Here is a 13,985-nt window from a genome sequence, read left to right as displayed (position 1 = left end):
GAGGACACCTGGTCTAATGGATATACTTTTTCTCTCCCATCCACATCTCATTCTGACCAAGGATAACCCTTTTGAGATCCAAGTTTCCCAACGTTCCTTCACTTTCTGCCTCCGAAGAGAAAAGGCAGGGGAGGAAAAGGCCGGGGGGGGGGGGCTTGGGGAGAACCCCCTCCCAGCCTGCCCACCCCGCTTTCATCTGCCATGTTAGAAAGTTTGCCCATGCCTGTATTAGATAATGGTCAAACCCTTTCATCATATAAAAATGCATTTCAGCCAAGTTGCATTGTTTTTTAAAAGGACATCTAATACTTCATTGCAACTTGCACAGAAAGTGCATACTGCAACTCTATTGAAATTTCTGAAGATTGAATAGCCCCTGAAGAAGACCAATATGTAATAAGGCTAAAACGCATTGGACTTTTTAAAAGAATATGTTTTTTAATGATTGTGTAACATGTATAGCCTTTTCTCCTTTTATTGTTTCAAAGTATTTGAAAGCATGACTTAAATAATTAGAGCAAAACCTGATTCTCATGAAAAGGGATTATTCAAGGCCTATAATGCCATCAAAGTTAACTTTACTATTTCACAGGTAGCAACTGTGATAATAAATTAAAGTGACTGCTGTTGCTCTAACTCCCAGTAAAATTCTCAAAACAAAATTACACAGCTTCTTACCTGCAACTCCTCTGAGACTCTCTCTAAGTGGTTAGTTATCTTTTTTATTAGGTCACTATACATCTGTTCCGAATGCTGCTGGCACACACATTTATACACACAACTGCAGAGATAAATACAGGAACAGTGATGAATTGATAACAGTTTGCAGCAGGAAGGTATAAAAACAATATCAAATCAATAGAAATCCAACTTTTAAAAAATTAAATTAGGTTTTACCCATATGCAACAAAAATCCTATTAGCATTCAGTTTTTGTGTCAGCTAAATTATGTTCCTGACAAATTATTCCAGACTTAAAATTAAGTCTATAAAGTCAAGGCCACAACAAATAACTTGTCTGTGTCAAACTGGTGTGTGAACTTCGTCCTACTAAGCAACTTACCCATGTTTAATGTTGCCTTAAAAGAGTTTCTTTCATCTAAATCTATTATGCCCAACTAAAATAAATGTGAGAATGTTAGGACTGGACTATTTCTTTGGAGACCAGGGTTCAGATCCCCGCCCCAACATGGAAAACCACCAGGACACAGTAAGCAAGTCACATCATCTCTGTCTCACATGAAGGCAAAATCAAACCCCCTTTGAAGGCACACAACAACAAAGAATAGATTCACAATACCAATGGAACACATGGAAGTGTTGAGTTATCATGTTCTACCAATTGTCTACTCCTGTTGGAACTAAAAATTAGACTTAGGTCTATATATGAAAGCATATAGATACACATACCAACAATATGCCATTCTAGGAATATTCCTTCAGGCAAATCTGTAAAGTTACCATATTAATTAAATAAGAATTTCCCCCTTTCAAAGTAAAACGTAAGTAATGAGGGGCGGCAGGCATCTACACTGTAGAATTAATGCAGTTTCAAGCAGTTTAACCTAATTGCTTGATGCCATGGAATCATGCAAGATGTGCTTTTACAAGGGCACAACTTGCCCTCTCTGCCAAAGAGTACTGGCAGAGAGGGCAAACTACAATTACCAGAATTCCATAGCATTAAATCCATGTCATTCCAAAATCAATGAATTCTGACAGTGGCAAAGAACTGATGGAATTTTTTTTAGTAGCAGTAGAAGAATACAGTCAGGGACTGATGTGTTCTTGAGGGCAATTGATTCCTTCCAATCACATTTGCCAGTCCTACCTTAAGATTACTAGCAAAAGCAAGATGGATGTCTTAACCACTTGTCTCTATCATATACATACATTGATCACTCAGTATTAGAAACTGGATGAAATCAGTCAAAAGACTTACAAGTATTAAAATATTCCTCTCTTGAATTAGAATGTATTAGATCACATTAACTAGATCAAGATTGAAAAATAAATCCATATTTTCTACATTAAGACAAACAAACATGCTTATACATAACACTACTATTTCCTATAACTTTTATTCATGGAGTCTTCCAGCATCATAGCATTATATTTTTGATCTCCACGATTTTGTTGAAGGTCGAAGCAATGAAGACAAGATTCTAAAATGGGTACCCCCTTCGCCACATCAAATGTTCATGTGAGAACTATCTTTAATGTTAGAACCAAAGCTGAAGGAACCAGGAAGGATAATTCTTGCCTGTGGTAGGTTCAGCCTGGTAGATCTCCCATGCTTTCTCTTGATAAGTCATTACAAATATCGGACACTTGCTAAACGTATTATTCAAATAAGAGCTGGATAGTCCTCAAACCTTTACAAGGAATTAATGATCCCACAACAATATTTAAGGTATGAAAAAGCCAGGATTTCTGAGCCAATGTAGTAAAGTTAAAAGACCTTAATCATCAACTGTCTTAGGCCCCTTCTACACTGTCATATCAAATCCAGGTCATCTGCTTTGAACTGGATTATATGGCAGCATAGACTCATATAATCCAGTTCAAACAGATAATGTGGATTATCTGCTTTGATAATCTGGATTATATGGCAGTGTAAGAAGGGGCCTGAGAGTACTTTCTCTGAAACTATTAAGAGTACCACGTAAGACCAATTACTAAGTAACAGCTTACAAACTATCATCAAATAACACATCTACAACATTCAGTATAGGTATATCCACAATTTGTACAAAAATACAGCTTTCACATTCAGTGAGGAACTGTAAAATGTGACAAGTGAGTTAAATGTTCAATAAACCATTTTACATTATTAAAACAGTAACATAAGGATAGGTCTAATAAGAATGTAAGTATGAATATGTCTCACTTTCTCCCACATTTAAATTTCCTATTGGTGAAAGATTGGAAAACACATTGCATTTTCATGGCTTCAAAATTTCCAACTATTTTATATCTCTATCACCCCAGACATTAGGAAAGGCAACACTTCATCAAATGCAAATAATCCAGTAGAATAAGAATGTGGTCACTCAGGTATTCAAACACAGTGGCTAGCCAATCAGAATATATTAAACCAGTATGTTAACAGCTGCCCTGGGTACAAATTAACTCACAAGGAATTCAAGGTGCTAGTTTTGAACATTCAAACTTTAAGTTCAGGTCCACTTTTTTTTGTAGGATAAACTGTGTCCATACATTGAGCCCTTCACATTCCTATGTTTCATGAGTCCCCCTTCGGGGGTAGAGAAGGGCAGGGTACAAATTTTTGAAATAATAAATGAAATAAATAAATAAATCACTTTAGCAGCTTCGATCATTTGGGATTTTGATTAATATATTCTCTAGGAATCTCGAGGCCCTTCAGCATGACTCTATGGCCAACTTCTAATAGATTTGCATTGGACTTTAACTCCTTCCACACAGCTGTATAAAACCCACACTGAACTGGATTATATGGCACTGTGGACCCAGTTCAAAGCAGATATTATGGATTATCTGCCTCGATATTCTGGGTTATATGGCTGTGTGGAAGGGCCCTTAGAGATTCCTAAAGAAAATAATTCTATAGTCAATTTCCAGCAAAAAGTGACTTCAGGGTTATGCTGACAAAGTTAGAGATTTCTAAAGTGCTGTTCTCTCATTTTTAAAATTATTTTTTCCCACTTTGTGGACGTTCTAACCCCAGGGAATGTTAAAATCTGTCTGTCTAATCTACTTCACTTTTGGTGGCTACCATTAGAATCCTTGCTGATTGGCCTGCCTTTAAGATTGATGACCACTAGACCTTTTTTGTAGTGAACATAATTTGCAAAATTCTTTCTCGCACCTCAACGGATTAATGGGTGTTTGTATATGTGGTATGAAATTGCTTTGAGAGGATTTTGTTCTGAAAAGCAATTTAAAAGTATCAAAAACAGATAAACATTTGTTTTATTGTTACTTTAATCTCTTGTAAACTTTCCTGAAGCTTGTTGAAAGATGGCAGAAAATTCCTAGATCAGTTAGGGTATACTTGAAAATACATTTTATTAACAAAGTTCCAAGGATTGCCTTCAAACTGTTTAGGCCAAAAATGTGAAACAAGAGCTATATGCTTGATGTTATATGAAAGGGAAAAGAAACATTTGCCTAAATTACAAAAATAAAATCTTAAAATACTATTCTCATCCATATCTATTATTCTACCAACAACAGTAGAGAAACATTAACTGAAATCTATTGATCTTGCTTTTATGTAAAATGGGTGCTCAACTCATAGACCACATGTGGATCCTGGAAGTGCTTAATGTCCCTCTCTTTTGCCCCTCTACTAAGGCCCAATCTACACTGCCAAATAAAATCCAGGTTATCTGTTTTAAACTGGATTATATGGCACTGTAGACACATATAAACCTGTTCAGAGCAAATAATCTGGGTTATCTGCTTTGATGATCTGGATTATATGGCAGTGAAGAAGGGTTATCAGTCTCAACCCCCACCTCTTATCAGTACTTGCAAGTCTGGAAACAGAGGCTTCGTCTGTTGGAGGTGGGGGCTGAGACTGACGGCCCTTCTACACTGCCATATAATCCAGATCTGATAAAGCCATCCCTACAAATCAAAGTAGCCAGACAGACTATATTCCCCACGAGCCATTACAACTGAATAGATGTAGATCCCTACCACAAAGGATATGAACTTTTGTCTTGAATCCTGTGGTGGGAGAAAAACATCCTAAAACTACATAAAAGGCTTTAAAACTGCTTTATTTCTTTATTAAATTTACATATGTTTAACAAAATTACAAAATAATTCAATTATCAAATTAACATTTGTATCTAGGAACATAATATTGGCTCATTAAAACAGACAGCTATAGAACTGACATAACCACCTTCAAACATGCTGTTGTTATAAGATTACCTGTATATTTGTTCATAGGAGATGGGGATGTAGTCACCAGGACTCTGTGTTAAAAGCTGATCTATGGCACTATCCAACTTTGGCCAATATGTGCTCTTATAGTCTTCTATCGTTATAACATTCATTACTATAAGAAAAGAAAATATTTTAGCCAATTTGGAAAAGCAGCTAAAATGAATAATGAAACAAACATCATTAATGGCACATGTAAACATTCTTTAACACAAACCAAACTTTTTAAACATTTACAAACTGTAAAAAAAAATTCCAGATATTTCCTATCCATGTAAGGCATTTATTTTACTTCGCAATTAATGGAAGCAAATCCCACTGAACAGTTTGCTTTACTTCTCAACAGACTTGCACATATAAAGTTATAGAGAACAAAATGGAAATTTCATCTATACAGGCAGTCCCCAAGTTACAAACGAGATAGGTTTGTAAGTTGGAACACATTTTAAGTGTACTTCCAGCCATTATATATATCTATATATACACACTCTCTCTAACTCTCTCTTTATATTGTGTGTGTGTGTGTATTTTGGATAGCATAGGGAAGGGTTAACACTCCTGTGGTGTTTGTTTTGCTGTCTGTGCCCCTGTTCAGAAGATTTCACCACACTTACTGTCCCTGTGATAATTGGATTTTGAAATTGCTTGTTGTAGAAACAAAGATTGATGATAAAGCTTCAGTGTAGACACCTTTTTCCCCATGATTACTATTTCAGGAGTGCATTTCCCATCTGGATCAAAACTTAGTGGTTCGTGGACCACAGTGATTTTGTTTGTCACAGGCAAGTATTATTCCAAACACAGACAAACCCAAATGTGGGTTTGGTAACAAACTATGGCTTCTCAATTTAAGCCAGATTTCAAGCATACTACTGTAAATTGTGAAACATGCAATATCAAAATTGTTCTTTCCCCTGGCTTGCAAAATAAGCCAATGATGAACTGAGGTCTTGCTGCTGGAGTTGGGGAGTCCGTATTGTTTTTTTAAAAAACTTCTGAGAAGTCAATTTAAAATTCCTAGCTAGATTCAATTTTTTCTCTAGATAAGGTAGTCCCTAGATCAAACAAACTGTGCAGGTTGTTGTCACACATATAGACAGACCTGAGAAAAGCTCATTATGTCCATTTATAATGTAACTCTGGAGCACGCTCTTTGATCTTCCTCATCTACTTTAAACGCCTACCTTCACAAGTAGGTGCATGCAAGAGAGAAAGGCAACAGTATTTCTAAGCAGAAGGCCTAGTTTGCATTTCTGAAGGGTTTACACTGCTACCAAGGCAATACATATTGAAATAGAAGAAAAGAGGAAAGCCATTAAGCACACACTGTGGTCATTTGTAGGGCCATTTGTAGTTAATGTATGGGGGAACTGCCTTAGAATGAGACACATTTAACAAACTGTCCAAGGTGTGTATGTTTTTAATCAGACTGAACTTGAGCATTTATCAGTCCAAACTCCATGTGCAAAATTACATTTCAAAACCACAGGTCTATATTTGAAACCCACAATAAAGATAAGGAGTAGCTTATACACTTAGATTGAAGCCACCGTTTAAATTATATCACCACAATTCCACATGCCTGGATCTCTTTTAAGAGATAAAAAACAGAAATGCAATTATTAATGCTACTGCTAAAACAACAACAACAACAACACAGGCATAACTGGAAACCGCAGAGTAAATCCATAACGATAACACTCATAAGAAGAGGGCTACTGGGTTGGACCAGCGGCCTAAATCACAAGTGAGTAACTATTGTGGTTCTGAATGCCAATTTTCTTCTCCGGATCCCTGCTCAACCACAATCCCTGCTCAACCACAATAATCCACTGAGTTACTCTGAGCCAATCACGTACTCTCAGCCTCAGAAACCCCCATGTTATGTTTGCCTTACAGGTTCCCATAAGTTGGAAACAACTTTACAGCAACAAAATGTGGGTGGGAACCGAGACCTATGGGCTTCTGGGAGTAGCAATTCACCCTTGTAGAGAAAAGAACAGAAAAAGGATGGGTCAAAAGAACCTTCGAAGGGTTAAGGCTGCAAAGACAGCACTTCACCATCCCATGTGGCCAGGCAGATGACTGTAAAACTTCCACAAGAAAAGTATGTATGCCGTTACCGGTTCACATTTACACACTCTTCTATTGCAGTTGGCCTTCCATATCCACAGATTCAACAAGCACAAATTCAACCATCCAAGATTTGAAAATATACTTCCCAAAAAATTCTAAAATGCAAACCTTGATTTTCACATTTTATATACAGTATGTCATGTTCCTATGCCACTGAATATATACAACGGGACTTGAGCATACAGCAGATACTGAGCCCACAGTATTTAAGAAAAAACACATATCCATCATGACTAATAACTCCTCACAGCCACATTGCCCATAGGTGCACTTACATTAGGGTTACTGAATTAATGCAGTTTGATATCATTTGGTACAATGCTGTAGAATCATGGAAATTGTCATTTTGCATGGTCTTTAGCTCCTCTGCCAAACTACAATTCCAAGGATTTCATAGCACTGAGACAAAGACAGTTAAAATTAATTCAAACTGTAATCATTCTAAAGTGTAGATGTACCCGATGCGAGACAGATGCGTGCACAAGTGAGTGTGAGGATTAATGCTATAGCAGATACCATGCAATGAATTTGTCCATTCTCCTTTAAAAGAACTCTCAAGGCAAATGGTGCAAGCAAGGGAGGCAGAGAAGAGTGCTGCCAAAGATGGAACCACCCACTAGCAAAAACTATGGATGCATGGGATGTGTGTCCTGCCCCATCTTATAGAAAGGCAAGTGCTATAGGATGGATGCCAATACCTCATCTTCTGATCTGAAGCGGGAAGAGACAGAGAGCATGTCTGTAATACAGCTTGGAACTGGTTTGGGAGGATCAGTGTGCATCTGATGACGATTAGGCCCTGTTCATTAACGCCCAGCCCAGTTTATCGATAAGGTTGTACTCAGAACTTAACCCTTTGCCCTGCCCTACAGTCTGCTTTTTGCACAAGTACATGCCCATCCCTCTCTAGTCTGATCATGCCCATCATATTCTTGGTTACTGCTAGTTGAGTTTGGTTTGAAATAGTTTTAACACTGTTTTTATACTTTGTTGTTTTTAATCGTGAATTGTTTTGAGGCATGAAAAGTGACTACCGTGAATACGGAATATGGTCTCAAAACACTTTGCAGGATTCCACCACCACCAATTATCTGCAGAGACTGACATCAGTGCACCAAAGCCATACAGGGCCCTTCCACACAGCCCTATATCCCAGAATATCAAGGCGGAAAATCCCACAATATCTGCTTTGAACAGGGTTATTAGAGTCCACAGTCAGGTAATGTGGGATTTCCTGCCTTGATATTTTGGGTCATAGGGTTGTGTGGAAGGGCCCATGGGATTTTTTAAAAGGAGAGGGAGAAGTGACAACTAAGAGTGGAGATAAGTAATTCCCCATCCCGGGAGGCCAATTAGCCCACCTCTGCCCAGCCATGCACTTGAGGCTCTTTTTGACAGCCGTGTTCTGGAGTCTATAATGCGCTTGAGAAGGGCTGGGTGTCTACAATGCACAAATGTGGAATTTTCTGGGATATAGAGCTGTGTCAAAGGGCCTTAGGTTATCTTTCTTAGGCAAGGAATACTCAAAAGGTGGTTTTGCCAGTTCCTTCCTCTGAAATATTACTTAATATTCCACACTGCCATATAACCCAGGGCCCTTCCACACAGCCCTATATCCCAGAATATCAAGGCAGAAAATCCCACATTATTTGAGTGTGTGCTCTGGGCCCTTCCACACAGCCCTACATCCCAGAATATAATGGCAGAAAATCCCACATCTGAGTGTGGACGCTCAAAACCCTGTTCAAAGCACATACTGTGAGATTTTCTGCCTTGATATTCTGGGATATAGGGCTGTGTGGAACGGCCCTGGGTACACACACAGGTATTGTGGGATATAGGGCCGTGTGGAAGGGCCCTGGGTACACACACAGAGATATTGTGGGATGTTCTGCTTTGATATTCTGGGATATAGGGCTGTGTGGAAGGGCCCTTAGTACACACACAGATATTGTGGGATGTTCTGCCTTGATATTCTGAGATATAGGGTTGTGTGGGGTTTTCTACCTTGATATTCTGGGATATAGGGCTGTGTGGAAGGGCCCTGGGTACACACAGAGATATTGTGGGGTTTTCTGCCTTGATATTCTATATCCCAGTTCAAAGCAGATAATGTGGGGTTTTATTCAACTGTGTGGAAGGGCCCCAAAGACCCTGAGAGTGGGCCTTACTCACAGAACTTGGAAGCGGAAGGGTTGATGTTGAGGTTGAGGCCTGCAGCGGCGGCGGCGACAGTGGCGCCCCCTCCTTTGCCCGGCGCGGCCTCGCAGCCTTTCCCTTGCCCCGCGTTGCCCGCCGCCGCCTCGGCCATCATGTGGATCTGCAGCTCCTCCTGTGCCGGCAAGGAGCCCCTGTGAAGGCAGGGCCGACGGAGCTCACCGGGGCAGGGCGAGGGGGGCTGCGGCGGCGGAGGGGGCTGCCCGTACCCGCCGCCTCCTCCTCCTCCTCCTCCCGCCGCGCCCCAGTTGTTGTGGTTCTGGTCGTCCATGAAGGCCTCGTAACTGCTGCTGCCGCTGCTGCTGAAGCTCCCGCCGCCGCCGCCTCCCCCTCCTCCTCCTGCGCCGGCCCCCTCCTCCTCCTCCATGCTCTCCTCCTCCATCCCGACCGGCCTGGGTGCCAGGGAGGAGGGGGCGGCAGGCGGCGGGGAGAAGGGCCGGTCACAATAGGCTCCCTCTCATCGCTCCTCACGTCGCCGGGCTACTCAGAACAACTGCGGCGGCGGCGGCGGCCAACCGCTCTCGGACAGGCGAGTGGCGGAAGCGGAAGCCACTTCCGGCCGTAAAGCAGTTTTTCTTTTTCTCGCGCGCGCTGTTGAGCAACGCTTGGCGGCTTCCCGCGGAGCAGCTTGACTCGCGCAGAGGATTGTGGGAGTTGTCGGCGCGGGGCCTTCTTTTTGCCGGCTGCCGCCATGACACTAGAGGCAACTTCTGCTGCTGCTTCTTTTTTAAAGAGGCCTGTCTTCAGAATGGATGGGTTCTTTCGTACATTGCAAACCAAGCAGCACACATGAAAGAATATATATATGTATATTCAAGCTGGGTTTAGAAAAGGCAGAGGAACGAGAGACCAGATTGCCAATCTCCGCTGGATAATGGAGAAAGGCAGGGAGTTTCAGAAAAACATCTACTTCTGCTTCATTGACTATTCTAAAGCCTTTGACTGTGTGGATCATAATAAATTGTGGCAAGTTCTTAGTGGGATGGGCATCCCAAGCCACCTTGTCTCTCTCCTGAGGAATCTGTACAAGGACCAAGTAGCAACAGTCAGAACTGACCACGGAACAACAGACTGGTTCAAGATTGGGAAAGGCGTACGGCAAGGCTGCATCCTCTCACCCAACCTTTTTAACTTGTATGCAGAACACATCATGCGATGTGCGGGGCTTGATGAATGCAAAGCTGGGGTGAAAATTGCTGGAAGAAACATTAACAACCTCAGATATGCAGATGACACCACTCTGATGGCCGAAAGCGAGGAGCTGAGGAGCCTTCTAATCAAGGCAAAAGAAGAAAGCGCAAAAGCCGGGTTGCAGCTAAACATCAAAAAAACCAAGATCATGGCAACAAGAATGATTGACAACTGTGAAATAGAGGGAGAAACCGTGGAGGCCGTGACAGACTTTGTATTTCTAGGTGCAAAGATTACTGCAGATGCAGACTGTAGCCAGGAAATCAGAAGACGCTTCCTTCTTGGGAGGAGAGCAATGTCCAGTCTCGATAAAATAGTAAAGAGTAGAGACATCAGACTGGCAACAAAGATCCGCCTAGTCAAAGCCATGGTATTCCCTGTAGTAACCTACGGATGTGAGAGCTGGACCTTAGGGAAGGCTGAGCGAAGGAAGATCGATGTTTTTGAGCTGTGGTATTGGAGGAAAGTTCTGAGAGTGCCTTGGACTGCGAGAAGATCCAACCAGTCCATCCTCCAGGAAATAAAGCCCGGCTGCTCACTGGAGGGAAGGATACTAGAGACAAAGTTGAAGTACTTTGGCCACATCATGAGGAGACAGCAAAGCCTAGAGAAGACAATGATGCTGGGGAAAGTGGAAGGCAAAAGGAAGAGGGGCCGACCAAGGGCAAGATGGATGGATGGCATCCTTGAAGTGACTGAACTGACCTTGAAGGAGCTGGGGGTGGTGACGGCCGACAGGGAGCTCTGGCGTGGGCTGGTCCATGAGGTCACGAAGAGTCGGAGACGACTGAACGAATGAACAACAACTATATATATATATATATATATATATATATATATATATATATTCTCTCTCTCTTTCTCTCTCTCTCTCTCTCTATATATATATATATAGAAAGAAGGAAGGAAGGAGAGAAAGAGAGAGGGAAGGTTGGCCACAAGTATATGTATACACACACACACACACATATATATATATACACACACACATACTAGCTGTACCCGCCACGCGTTGTTGTGGCCAACCTTCCCTCTTTCTTTCTCTCCTTCCTTCCTTCCTTCCTTCCTTCCTTCCCACTTTTTCTTTCCCTTCTTTATTCCTTCTCTGCCTGTTTCTTTTCTCGCTTCCTTTGCTCTTTGGTTCCATCCTTCCTTGTCTCTTTCCTTCCTTCCCTCTTTCTCTCTTTCCTTCCTTCTTCCTTCCCTCTTTCACTTTATTTAATTCTCTCCCTCCTTCTTTCCTTCTTTATCTCCTTCTTTCCCTCCTTCCTTCTCTACCCTTCTTTTTTTCCTTCGTTCTCTCCTTCTCTCTTTCTCTCCCTCCTTCTCTATCCTTCTTTTTTCCTTCCTTCTCTCCTTCTCTCCGTCTTTCTCTCCTTCCTTCTCTACCTTTCTTTCCTTCTTTCGCTCCTTCCCTCCTCCTTTCCCTTCTCTCCCTCCTTCCTTCCTTCTCTACCCTTCTTTCTTTCCTTCCTTCTCTCCTTCCTTCCTTTCTGTGTCTGTTTTGTGCGTATATATGCATATATGTGTGTCTGTGTATATATTTGTTTTTTTGGCTTTTTAAGTTTCTTCCACTCTTTTTCTGAGTGAAGGACATACATTGGGCTGTTAGGTGTCTTGTGTCCAAATGTGGTATCAATTCATCCAGTGGTTTTGGAGTTTTGTTAATCCCACAAACGAACATTACATTTTTATTTATATAGATAACATGATATATATATATACTGTACTGCACATAATTTATTTATCGTGTCAGGAGCAAACCAAACAGTTGTATTGCATTTTTTAACAAACAAACAAACAAAGCACAAAGTTTGCAAGCTTGGTAGTTGATTAAATGTCCTTTGACCAGTATCTGGCCACTTGGAGTGCCTCTAGTGGTGCTATAAGAAGGTCTTTCATTGTGCATGTGGCAGGGCTCAGGTTGCATTGCAGCAGGTGGTCAGTGGTTTGCTCCTCTCCACACTTGCATGTCGAGGATTCCACTTTGTTAGCCCCATTTCTGAAGGTTGGCTCTGCATCTTGTGGTGCCAGAGCGCAGTCTGTTCAGCGCCTTCCAAGTCGCCCAGTTTTCAGTGTTTCCAGGGGGGAGTCTCTCACTTGGTATCAGCCATTGATTGAGGTTCTGGGTTTGAGCCTGCCAGTTTTGGACTCTCGCTTGCTGAGGTGTTCCAGCGACTGTCTCTGTAGATCTTAGAAAACTATTTCTTGATTTAAGTCGTTGACATGCTGGCTGATACCCAAACAGGGAGTGGGCTGGAGATGTCTCTGCCTTGGTCCTTTCACTATTGGATGCTACTTCCCAGCAGAAGTCAGGTGGTGCAATACCGACTAAACAGTGTAATTTCTCCAGTGGTGTAGGGCGCAAGCACCCTGTGATAATGTGGCATGTCTCATTAAGAGCCACATCCACTGTTTTAGTGTGGTGAGATATGTTCCACACTAGGCATGCATACTCAGCAGCAGAGTATATTGCACATTGAAATGTGTACTGCACATTAAAAGTATCTTCAGAGGTCCCTTCCACACAGCTGTATAAAATCTCACAATATCTGCTTTGAACTGGCAGTGTGGACTCGGATAACCCAGTTCAAAGCAGATACTGCAAGGGCCCTTCCACATAGCCATTTATCCCAGAATATCAGGGCAGAAAATACCACATTATCTGAATTGGAATATATGGAGTGTGGACTCAGATAACCTAATTCAAAGCAGATATTGTGGATCACCTGCCTTGATGTTCTGGGTTATATGGATGTGTGGAAGAGCCCTGGGTTTGCCAATCCAGGGAATGATTGCTTGTGTTTTATTTTACTGCATTATTTACTGCTTTCTTTACAAGCCTGCCTTTGTGGATCCTTGTCCCTTGTTTAATATAAGGGGCAAACTTGTTAAATATCAGGTTATAGACAGCCTTTCCCAAAAGCATGTTATCTCAAGGCAGTGAAAAGGTTCCTAGTCACTGAAAAGCAAAAGGGAAAAATAAGGGGAGAGATATTCAAAGATGAAGGTGTTTAAGATCTAGTTTGGGAGTTCTTTAAATGGGTTTTCACTGAATTTTTTTAGTACAGTATGTGTTTAATTCTATTTCAATGCTTGCATTTTTATATATTTTAAATTATATACTAATCCTTTTATGTCAAGCTGCTTTGAATCCCCTTTGAGGAGATAAAGCGGGGCATAAATAAATAAATATAATAATACTATGAGAATTTAAGTATCAAACTGCAAAAACTGGCAAAAGCCAGTAAAGGTGGTCCCAGTAGTGACCGGCACACTGGGTGCAACGCCGAAAGACCTTGGCCAGCACTTGAAAACAATCAGCGCTGACAAAATCACCATCTGTCAGCTGCTAAAGGCCATCCTACTCGGTTCTTCATGCGTTATTCGCTGATACATACTATAGTCCTAGACACTTGGGAAGTATCCAATGTATGATCCAATACAACAGCTAGCATCTTGTTTGCTATGTACTAATCTTGTTGTGTATCAAATAATAATAAT

The 13,985-nt window shown here is 41.3% G+C and overlaps 1 protein-coding gene across 2 annotated transcripts in view; it reads right to left on the bottom strand.

Annotated features, from left to right (window-relative positions):
- The window catches only part of CACUL1 (CDK2 associated cullin domain 1), a 46,647-nt gene extending 36,781 nt beyond the window's left edge, over nucleotides 1-9,866 (bottom strand). The window contains exons 1-3 of one of the 2 annotated variants that reach the window (XM_060768513.2): nucleotides 9,249-9,866; nucleotides 4,926-5,052; nucleotides 679-781 (exon numbers count right to left, since the gene is read on the bottom strand). In XM_060768513.2, the coding sequence (XP_060624496.2) occupies nucleotides 679-781; nucleotides 4,926-5,052; nucleotides 9,249-9,672 (654 nt within the window). In that variant the 5' untranslated portion in view covers nucleotides 9,673-9,866. The remainder of the gene's footprint in view (nucleotides 1-678; nucleotides 782-4,925; nucleotides 5,053-9,248) is intronic. The other variant, XM_060768515.2, reaches the window with a different exon arrangement.
- Nucleotides 9,867-13,985: the final 4,119 nt, after the last annotated feature.

This window comes from Anolis sagrei, chromosome 3 (genome assembly GCF_037176765.1).
Source record: "Anolis sagrei isolate rAnoSag1 chromosome 3, rAnoSag1.mat, whole genome shotgun sequence".
Taxonomy (NCBI): domain Eukaryota; kingdom Metazoa; phylum Chordata; class Lepidosauria; order Squamata; family Dactyloidae; genus Anolis; species Anolis sagrei.
This window is presented reverse-complemented; position numbering and strand designations above follow the sequence as displayed.